The sequence below is a fragment of the Heliconius melpomene genome, chromosome 2 (genome assembly GCF_056956725.1).
Source record: "Heliconius melpomene rosina isolate 202511_hmr_F chromosome 2, ASM5695672v1, whole genome shotgun sequence".
Lineage (NCBI taxonomy): Eukaryota > Metazoa > Arthropoda > Insecta > Lepidoptera > Nymphalidae > Heliconius > Heliconius melpomene.
Genome location: NC_140390.1, coordinates 6,135,929 through 6,147,935, shown reverse-complemented (window position 1 = coordinate 6,147,935; position 12,007 = coordinate 6,135,929). Strand labels below are relative to the sequence as shown.

The window sequence follows — 12,007 nt, the reverse complement described above, 5'->3', positions numbered from 1 at the left end:
GAAGGACGGACAGCGCTTTTTAGTACTACTTTTCCTTTTACTCTTTAGACATGTAACCCTAAAAACTAGCAAAACAAGTGCAAAATACGCTGTACTATATAATATTATAATATTACCATATTTTTTAGATAAATTCTTATGAAAATAAACAAATCATAAAAATTAAAATTCATATACTAATTAATACGATAAAAAATCTAAAATTGCATACCGCTTTATACGTACACGGTCGGATAAAACGATTTACATATAAAAATGACGTATATACAACGTGATATCCTTGTAACAGACTAAATCTTTGAGTATACTAAGCCTTAGTCGATCTGTGTTCTTGCTAACAGCTGGACCATTGCAGGTGATTGTTTTTTAAATTTATTTATATATATATATATGTATATATATATATATATATATATATATATATATATATATATATAATAATTTAATATATCGTAAGCTTAGAGCTGCTAAATATTATTTATATTTTAAAATTTTTAGAAGTGCAAATCCAAAATTGGAATTTATTTTATTTTCGATAGAAAATACAAATGGTTTTTCAAAATTGTTTATTTTTAAGATTATTTATTTATTTTTTTATATTTCTATTACTTCGTTCTGGTGTCGAGGTAAAGCGCGGCGTTGAGTTCTGCCACTCAACACGCAATGCCTCCAGAATTCGGCAGAAAGTGGGGGACGGAGTGTCTTAACACTAGGTTCCCTCTGCCTACCCTGATGTATGCGGGATACAGCGTGAAGCTGATTTATTTATTTTATTTAATATATTTTATTTGTTTAATTTATTTCTATATTAATATTATAAATAGATTGTTTTAATTGAAGGAGTCCGTTAGTATTGAATAGTCCGAAAAGAACATATTTTTTTGTGACATAAATAACATAGTAAGTAAGTAATTAAAATGAATTTAAGATGTATTTAATTACTTCGTTTTTAGTATTTAAAACTCTCAAAAATGCAGGTTTTTTCTTGTTCAAAAGCATTGAACTCGACTCGGTATATTTATATGCAAATTTCTTGCAATAACTTTGATAACAGATTATGCTCGTACGATTCGGTCTCATAATAGAAAATTAATTCTTTATTTTTATTTTTGAATAAATAATATTCGTAAATAGTTAAATATTATTTGTAAGCAATTTTCATATTAGAATTTATATTATTTTTAGTTTTTTTAAATCCGCTTCACGCCCATTGCATGTTGAATGGCGGAACTCAACACTGACTTTTGCCTTAGTGGTAGAGCGAGGAAATGAAAATATTAATAAAAAATAATTCATTCCCTCGAGTGAGGATCGAACTCACAACCGTCGCGTTATAGTCACTTACTTGTGGCCTTGGGCTACGACGGCTTTATCCACTTTTTAATATATTTTTTAAATACTGTAGAAAGGCAAAAATTAAATGACATTGACAAGAGTATCTAACGAGTTTAAGAAGGATATTTCAAATTACATATTTAGATAGAAATCTAACAATGTTTATTTACGCTATTAAGTATAAGGAAAATGTGAATTTTATTTATTTTAGTGCTCTATTTACTAAAAATAGTAACTTATTTGTTTTTTTAATTTAAGCTTCAAGTTTTATCTCAGTCTTTGTTGGCGTAGCCAGATGAAATCTAATATTAAAACACTCTTTCTCTAACTCATATTGATATCAGAAGAAATGAATGCTAAGAAATAAAATTATTCATTGCCCTAAGTGGGAATCGAGCCCAAAACCATTGCGGGTACCGTCAGATACCGTGCCGTGATTTTATACAAAAGAAACAACAGACAGAACAATTTTTAGTTCCATGTCTTCGCTCTGGTGCAAAGCGTAGCGTTAAGTTGCGCTACACAACACGCAATGATTCCAAAATTCGGCGGAAAGTGGAGAACGGAGTGTCTTAACACTAGGTTCCCTCTGCCTACACTGCTGTGTGTGAGATGAGAGCCTATTCTTATATTGTGTTTAACGTTATTCATCATCTCAATTTATTTTACCGCAGTGAAGAGATGAAAAATAATTCAAGTGGGAATTGAAACCACATTCATCGCAACATTGTTCTATTATTCCACTGTGGATTCAGTTTTGTTATCTTGGTTAAATTAAATTTAAAAATTAATGTTCTATTGCAAGGTATTATAAGACCAAATCCTAATAGATATATGTAAATAATATCTAACGTAAAATTTATTATAAAAAATTTGCATATAAATTTACCGTGTCGACTTCCATGTTTTTGAACATCAGAAAAAACTGCATTTTTATGAACTAGTCTTGATAAGTAATTAAGTACACCTTTTTTTAACTTTAATTAGTTGATAGCTAGTGGCATACCTACGGCTTCGCTCGCTCTAATTATACATTTTTTTATTCACTTCACGCTGTATCCCACATGTAGAGGGACCCTAGTGTTAGAGATCTCCACGCCCCACTTCTTGCCCAATTATAAGGCATTACGTGTTGAGTGGTGGAATTCAACTCTGCAGTTTTGCCTCGGATACCAGAGCGTAGAAATAAAGATATTAAGTATTTCATTTGCTCATGTGGAAATCGAACCTTCTAAACCTGTCGCTTTATGAGTGCGGCTTTCATTATGCCAATCAACGAATCGAAAATTGGACTGAAATGGAGAACGGAGAGTTTTAACACTAGGTTCCCTCTGCACACCTCACTCAGTGGGCAAATCTGCTTTGTTTACATGTATTATAAAATTACAAACTAAGTGTTTTTAACATCAGTTATTGAAATACCTAGAAATTACTCAATGAAACATAGAGTCTTTATAAGGAAAAATTAATAGATTAGTTTATGTAAATATATCAGTATCAGTAATAAAAAGATTTCTTTGTATCTGTATTAAAGGAAATATCTTACAATTATAATTTAAATTTATTGTAATTATTTTAAATAATATCTTATTTTATTTTAATTTTAAAATTTTAATAATTCAAATTTTGAATACAATTTTAATTATTTACTCATATTTTTTTATATTATTTTTTTTAAAACTTTAATTTAATAAAACTCATCGCTGTCTGTACATGAAAGATATATGAGAAAATCTATTATTTAGTTATTTCTAAAAATGTTGTCTGTTTATCTTTTAGTTCGCACTAATCTCAGAAATAGAAGCACTAAACTTTTCTTAATATTTAGTGTTTATTTTAATTTTTATAGCATACTGCTAATGTATGAATAATGTCTTTTTATTTACTACGACAATGATGTTAATATGAAAATTAAATAGTAATATATTTTAAGTAAATTTTTGTTAGCATATTTAATAATATTTTATCATAACAATAGGATAAATCCTATTGTTATGATAAAATATTTATTTAATATATGGGTGTTAATGTATCTTGCAAATATTTCTTTATATACTTCCTTTAATGGTTATGAATTTGAATCCCGCTAAGGAAAGGTATTTTTTATTTGGGTGTTATGAAAGTTCAAATTAAATTACGTAATCTTACTTTTTTAGAAAACGTTTGAAAAAAGCTTAATAACTATTTTTCTTACCTAAGTGTGGAATAACAATTTAAAAGTGTTAAAAATGTATAATAAATAAGATAGAGAAAAAAAAAATATATATATATTGAAATTTTTACTCTCATAATTAGTGTTAAGACGGGAACATCATGTTGAGATATTTCTTAACCATTTTATCTAATTATCGACATATTGTAGCTGGCGCAACTCATCGCCGCGTTTATATCTTGTCTATGGACATGAACCTAATTCCTTCCTCTTTCCTTCCTTTGAGTGTGAATCGAACCCCCAAATATCATTTAGCTAATACATGTTGCAACGTGAAGAATATAAAAACTTTTTAAATACCTAATTGCAATAACTTAAAAATAATTAATTAATGTTTACAATAAAATTTATTAATTAAACTCTGACGTCATTTTGCGTCACGTTTATACACTTGTTGTGTTTATAATTGTTTTTGTAGCAATTAACTAATTTAATACGTTACTATTGTTCTAGTGCGGCGATTTTTTTTGGAATGAACATTTTAAAAAATATATTTCAATGTAAAACTAGTTATTTATGATTGCTTTAATTATACTGTTTGAAAACAAGTTTTTTTTTATTTAGAATTTATTGAATTCTGAAAAAAAAGCCGACGCTATCATGGCGCAAAGGCTCAATTCTGGGAAATATTTAATATTTTCATTTCCTCGTCCTTTCCTGATCTCCGCCACTCAACACGCAGTGTCTCTAGAATATGGCGGAAAAATGAGTGTCTTAACACTACTTTTACACAGCCTTCCTCAATGCCATGCCTTTAATATAAAATATACACGCTTCAACTAAAGAAATGTTATTGGAATTCATTGTTTTATTAATTTTAATAAAATTCCAAACGTATTCACGTTCCAACAGGAACGTGTAATTCCTGGTATTAAATATTTATTTATAATAGTAGAATAGAATAGGTTAAAAGATCTGTACAAAGTTATCTACAAATTAATTTGCAGTTCCTTTGCTGTCTTTATTATAATTATTCGAAATAATTGAGTGTCAAAGGTAAGAAACGTAATTGCACTAATTATACACAGAACAAAAACTATTTGTTGTATAAATGTATATTATTGAGGTCGTAATAGCGTAGCATATTTACGTAAAATTTATATTTCTGTTTCTTCGCTCTGGTATGGAGGCAAAATCGCGGCGTTGAGTTCCGCCACCCAACACACAGTGGTTCCAGAATTGGGCGGAAAGTTAGGAACGGAGTGTGTTAAAATCTTCCCTCTGCTTACCCTGCTCTGTGCGGGATACAGCGTGAAAGAATAGAAGAATAGGACGCAGATTAAATGCCTACTTTGACCAAAAGTATAAAAAAATTGCTTAAGCTTTCCACAAACTTTAAATTTTCCAGCACTCATAAGTATAGTCTTAGTAATTATAAACTTATTATATGTTTTTATTACTACAGATCTATCAAAATGGAAACCATACCTCATCACGATCTTCTCCAAGTGACGCGAGAAGAAATGGAGAAAATCCGACAACTTTACAATTTGAGCGATGTACAGAGAGTACGTGAAAGTTTGGACTTGATAGAAGATTGGTGCAAGAAACAAGACCATCTCATATCAGCTTTACCATATTTGAGTAAGTATTGGCGGATCTAAACGTCGCATTTTGTTTTGGAAAAGCAAGAAAATATTCTTTCCTTTCAGTAGAAATCAAACCCACAACGACCATATTTATAGTTATTAATAGTGCGCTACAAATCTAATAATTCTTTAGTAGAATGAAGACGTGACATTCTCTCATCTCCTCATTTCGAAATTTTTGAGATGATCAGTGGCAGAAGGGCACGCTGTATCCCGCCCACAGCAGGATAGGGAACCTAGTGTTAAGACACTCCGTTCCGTTGATTTTCGGAAGTCATCGCCGCCCGTTGCCTCGAGACTAGAGCGAAGAAATGGATATATAAATTTAAATAAATATATAATTTCTTCGTGTGGGGATCGAACCCAGAACCAGTCAACCTCCTGCGCCACGACTGGCCTCAATATAAATTTTATTATAATTGAAAAAAATATGTATATTTCAGGTCGCAGACTATTAGAAAGCTTCTTCCTTTTAAGCAAGGGTTCCGTTGAAGCAACAAAAATTAAAATCGACAAAATCCTCACAATGAGAGGAATGCTTCCTGAAATAAGTTTAAATAAAAGTTTTGAAGAATTTGAAAATTTTATGGATAGTATGTAAGTTTATTTTTTAGTAATATATAGAAATATTGATCTGTAGGCGTGGTCCCCACCTGGGGAAATTGGGGGGAATCCACTAGGGGAAAAAATATTTTGCTCGACAAAACTCTTACAAGTTAACTGTATTACTAAAATAGCTGAAGCTTTATTTTTCAATGTATAAATATTATTTTTAAAATGTCAACCTTATGAGAACACGAATGTTATTCAGGTTAATAAATAAATAATTTGCTAAGCCGCGAGGGATAGCTATTTTTCAGTAAATTTACTCACTTTGCCCTAATAAGTGTAAGCGCCTACGAATATAAAATAGCAAATTTATAACAAAAATTAAATATTAGTTACTTTTAATAACTTATGTGAATAAATCTGATATTTTCTCCTAATATAAATAATATTGGTCTAGTATTTAATTAGTATTTAATTATAAATAATATTAGTCTTAATTTCTAAATAATATCTGTAGCTCTAAAACGATTACTCGACTAACCCTTTATTCCCCATTAATATAACAGTAGTTTAAGCTTTTATTTCTTACATTAAACTGTTGGATGTGCCAAATTGTGCTCGAAATGCATTACTATTATCTTCTCAAAGCGCTTTGGCGTATGGAGACACTCGTAACTTCCCCGTGATAACTACTTTAGGTCTAAAATTTTAGTGTTTTCGCCCCATTCACTAGCGCACTAGACGATAACCGTATTATACTTCATTTAAATCTCTTTTGACATGTTCTCCTTTCTCAATAAATACAGTTAAGGAGTCAAGTTAGAGTTTTAGGGGTTACTGCTTAAAAGTTTCAAATCGACTGTTCGTGTCGTTAAAAATATTAGGGTCCGATACTATTCGAGTATTTACATTGATTTTTTTACTTCTCCACGGTCCGGTGTAACGCGGCGTTGAGAGCCGTTACCAATTAAGTCTCTTCTTCTTAAATACCCTCACAATCCCACAATAAAGCTGAACTCAATGCAGAAGGACAATTCTTTAAGATTATAAGGATAGGAAAAAAAGACAAATATGTCTCACTTTCTTTTGTGGTGCTTTTCACAATTTAAATATACAATTATTTAAATATACTATGTTATAAGCGCCTTCAAAATTTTTAAAGCAATAGTTGTGTTAAGTAAATATAAAATTATACGTAACTAGCGGCCCGCCCGCGGCTTCACCTGCGTAAACTACGTTATTATTATTTTTTGTCTCCATGATTACCTACGTCCTATAAGTGACGTCCATGTAAAATTTGAGACTCCTAGCATTTGTAGTAACGAAGTTTCATACAACTTTCAACCCCAAAAACAACCCCTTAGAAGTCGAATATTGCAAATTCCCGTCTTAGCAAGCACCTACGTCCTATAAGTAACTCCTATGCAAAATTTCAGATTCCTAGCATATGTAGTTTCTGAAATTTCGTGATGAGTGACCTTTCGATTTTATAGATACGTAATAACATTTGAAATCACCTAGCCCTTCTAGTTTAGTCTTTAATTCTAAATTATTCATTTTACAGAATATACGTACCTTTACCTAAATTATGTCCCGAAGATTGTTCTAGGGTCAACGTCACACAAATATTACCTGGAAAGTTAGATAATTTTAATATACTGTCTTATATGAGATACTGCTTTTTGGTAAGTACATACATACATGTTCAATGTAATGTGGTATTTTCTATGTAATCACGAAATTAGGAAATTCGATTCCCGCTAAGTTTTCTTTGCGCAGGAAAGACTAAGCGTGGCGTAGAGTTCTGACACTTAATACGTAATATCTTAATTTCGGGATAAAAGTGGACAATAGTGTATTGCCAATAAATTTCCTTTGCTTATCCTGGTAAGCGTAAAACTTATATTTTAATATATTTTTTCTAATACTATTCTGGCACAGTTGAAAAAGATTTAAGAGGAGGGCAGTGGATTCCATTTTTATTTAAGGGAAGGCTTATTTTAAAATATATTTGATTCTACCAGTCCATTTTGGCGTCACCAGCAGATACTGGTATATTATCTAAAAAGTTATTTTAATTTATATTATTTATTTAACTTAATCTTTTTTTATTTATTTTTTAGATTGGAGAATATAGATTGTTCCATGATTATACGTGCTCAGACCGATTTTTAATAGATCTTAAAAATGTAAACATTAGTCTCCTTACCAAACTTAATCCAGTTGTATTAAAAAAGGGAGAAATATTGTGCACAGTAAGTTTTATACGGAAATTACATAGTACAAAATTTTTAATACTAAACCAAGAATTCTTTTGTGATTTTTACTAATAAGCAGATTACTGCAAGAAGAGGGAAATAGAAATATCCACTAATGTTTTCGTTCTTGCGTTGTCTGTCTGTCACTCAGTAAGAACAGTTTTATATAAATAATATAGAAACATTTGTAAAAGTATTTTAATAAAAATTACACAATGAGTATGTACGAGTATATCACAGAATTCGAACTTTGGGAGAATTGAGTTAAAAGTATTTTTTACCTGGGAACCTAGAGCCAAGAGATATTTAAAATCATGATTATAATGAAACGATAACGACGACAAGGCCGTCGAGGCGAAGGGGCAAAAGCGTGCCATTGTAAACGCGACGGTTATAATTCCCACTCGAGAATGAAATATTTAATATTTCTATTTCCTCGGTCTTGTAACGAAGCAAAGCTCGACGTTGAGTTTCACCTCTCAACATGCAATGTCTTGAGTGTTTGGCGGAAAATGGGGAACAAAAGTGTCTTAACACTAAGTTCCCAGGTTGCCTCTGCTTACCTTGGTACGTATAGGGCCATACATATAGAAAAATAAAAATAATAAGTTTTTTTTCAGGAAGGTTTTGGTACTAAAATAAAAGGCATACACATAGTTAACGCACCATCGTTCGTAGATAAATTTGTATTTTTAATTAAGCAAGGCCTTAGAGAAAAAGTAGCCAGTAGACTCCATGTACACAACTCCTATGAAGATTTATATAAGGAGATACCTAAAGAATGTCTCCCTAAAGATTATGGCGGGGATTTACCAAGTTGTGAAAAAATAGCTAGTAAGTTACTTTATAGTTGTCATTTTACTACTGCGAGATAATGGATGGAACTCAACGCCGCGTTTTACCACATCGGCGGTATCCCATTTTAAATTAAGACATCATTCAAACGAATTTCTTTATATCTTTTTATTCTAACTTTAATTCTCCATTCAGAGAATCATACTCACAACACTCGCACGCTGCGCGTCGACGGCTTCATCGCCGTCATCGTTTCTTTATAATATGGATGATGGAGAACTATAAAAAAATATATATTTACACGTGTCAAGGAAGAAAAAAAAATGAGATCTCCAAGCTGATACAGTATTTTTGTTTTTTATTTTAAATTTAGTGCCTCGTATTGTTTGTTTTTGTATAAAATCTTAAGATTACGTGATAATTATAATAATTATCTACACATAATTATATATTACTAGTGGACCCGGACGCGGCTACGCCTGCTTCAACTATAAGAATATTTATTAAATATATTTATTAAATTATTTTTAATTTTCAATAGAATTAGTAAGAAAATATAAGTTTAATAATCAAAAAGAATAATAAGTAGATACACATTATTAGAAAAAAATATCTGAGTTATTGAAATTAACCAACAAAAGGATTAAAAGTAACTAAAGGATAGATATTCTTAATATTAGAAAAAGTACCTAAAGTTTTCCGTGCGTGCGTACATAGATATCGACTCTACGAAATAACTAAACATTTCTCTCTATTAAGGAGGATAATTTTAGCGGGCAATATCAAATAAAATAAGAAGAGAACCAAAGTGTAGCTTAAATTAATTATAAACAACAAAAAATTACATAAACATTTACAATAGTTCGAAAATGTATGAAAATTTATAAAAACGTCAACGTCATCTGCCCGTTCGCGTCGGATATACTGAGCCGCCCGTAGGCTAGGTCATTTGGAATCAGTGACATCTCCTTAATTATTTATTAGAATGTTATACAGTAAACTATAATTTCAATCTAGATAAAATGTTAATAGTGGCTATTATATTTATTTTCATAAGGATGAATATCAAAATGTCGCGGTAACGGTTGCGTAGCGACGCGACGGTTGTTATTAACATGGCAGACTAAATTGCATGTCAAATTAGAAAGTACTTTAAAATATATTAGTATATATGTGTAATGTAATGTCATATAGCCTATAGCACTTCTGAAGAATGCAGCTTTCATACAAAACAAAAACAATGAAAATCGGACCAGTAGATCCAGAGATCTTAGCGTTCAACAAACAAACAAACAAACAAACAAACTCTTCCGCTTTATTATATTAGTATAGATTAACATGTATGAATAATAACAAATCAAAAAACTTTATTTATTATTATTTTTTGCCTTTCAAGACCAGTGGAAGGATTGCCTTAAATCAAAAGAGAGTACAAGAATTATAGACGACTGCAATAAGCTCGTAGCAGATGAATCTAAGCGGAGTCAAATCAAGTTTAACGAAGAGTATTTAGGGATGCCCGGTTCTTTTAGAAAACTTACTGTGGATTAATTAAAAAGTGATGTTTTAAGGGAACATAAAGTTAAGTATTATGGCCAAGCAACGGACTAAAATAATAAAAAGATAATAAAATTTATGGAATTCGGATAATGTTTGGTTTTATTTTGATCCATTGCCTTTGTATTTTATCAATTAGGATTATAAATGCAGAATTATTTTACAACGAGAACTTTATTAACTAAAGTTTTTTTATTTGTGTGAAAGTGTGTCCCTATAAGTTGCTCGAGTAGGCACTCTTGAGCAAAATGTCCGAAACTTTTTTAAATTATTTTTGTAATAGAAGCAATGTTATATGTAGCTAAATAAATAAATCAGCTTCACTCTGTACGCAATTCACAGTGTTAAGACACTCCGTTGCCCATTTTCCCCCGAATTCTGGAGGCATTGCTCAACAGAGTAATATCCTCACATATGAATTGAAATATATTTTAATGAAAAACAATAATATTACTGGTTTATTGATTTTAATAAGTAATAATATTATTGGTTTTACATTGTATTACTTTTTGTAAACTACTGTTACTGTAAACTATAACTTACTTAACTAATATATGTATAATAATTATGCAATAATAAAATGAATTTTTAATGAGTCCACTAACTAATCTAACACGTTAATTGTGGGTTTCCTAAGGAAGGATTATATTTTAATTGTTTTTATTATCCTGTTTTGGCAATGACAAACGTGCCGTTAACTTCCGCCACTTAGACGAAGATGCTCTCCATCTTTGAGCACTAGCTTCTTTCTTTTTTAACCGACTTCTGTAAGAAAAGGAGGTTATCAATTCGATTGTATTTTTTTTATCTTTTTTTTATTTATTCTTTATGTTTGTTACCTCATAACTTTTGACTGGGTGAACCGATTTTGAAAAATTTTTTTTTATTTGTGAAGCTGAAGCTTCCCGAATGGTCCCATTTTTTTGGTCCATGTCTGACAATGGTATCTATGAGAAAATCACATAAGTCTTAAATTTGCATAAGGTATGTGCGCGACAAATAGCCGAATAACTCAATGTCGCGCTAACCGATTTTGATGATTCTTTTTTTTTATTTGAAAGGATACACTTCAAGGATAATTTGATGAAAGTTTGGTTAGGTTCCGATTATGGAATCCGGTAAAAATTTAGTAAGTTTGTTTTTTTTGGTAAAAAATTGATTATACTGTAATAGTTACAAGCAAAAACTTTTTAAATTGATGTCAGAAGTGAGATTCCTGATTGTTGCATTTTTTTACAAACTAATGTTACTAAGGTATGTGACACATTAAATGTTTTAAGTGATATTTTTAGATTTCGTTATTTATTTTTTTATGTAGTGTATTTTTTTGTTAAACATTTTACTTATTATTTGCATTATTAAGAAATGAAAATATAATATTTAATTTCCTTGACTGGGGATCGAACCCACAACCAGTCGCGTTTACAGTCACGCATTTATGCCCCAACGCCACGACTGGCCACAGTAACTATTTGCTATTTGAAAAACGGCTATTGTTTGCTTATCTATAGAGATTACATTAAACAAGCTTAACACTTACCCACGAGCTAACTAATAATACTAACAAAAAATGTTTTTGTTTAACCTTCATAACTTATTCATAAAGATAACCTTAACATTGTTCGTATACAATGTTTATTAGAAGAGTATATTAACGCTTACGTTACGCTTCATGTGCAACACTAGCCTTATAACTTAAAATATATTTAAAT

General features: G+C 30.4%; 1 protein-coding gene across 1 annotated transcript; it reads left to right on the top strand.

Moving 5' to 3' along the window:
• The first annotated feature begins 275 nt into the window (after positions 1 to 275).
• Positions 276 to 10,385, top strand: LOC146540600 (alpha-tocopherol transfer protein-like). The gene is made up of 7 exons (XM_085201300.1): positions 276 to 355; positions 4,953 to 5,131; positions 5,580 to 5,733; positions 7,250 to 7,370; positions 7,809 to 7,940; positions 8,564 to 8,777; positions 10,135 to 10,385. Exons 2-7 carry the CDS (start codon positions 4,963 to 4,965, stop codon positions 10,287 to 10,289), a joined length of 945 nt encoding a protein of 314 aa, XP_085057426.1. The 5' UTR covers positions 276 to 355; positions 4,953 to 4,962; the 3' UTR covers positions 10,290 to 10,385.
• Positions 10,386 to 12,007: the final 1,622 nt, after the last annotated feature.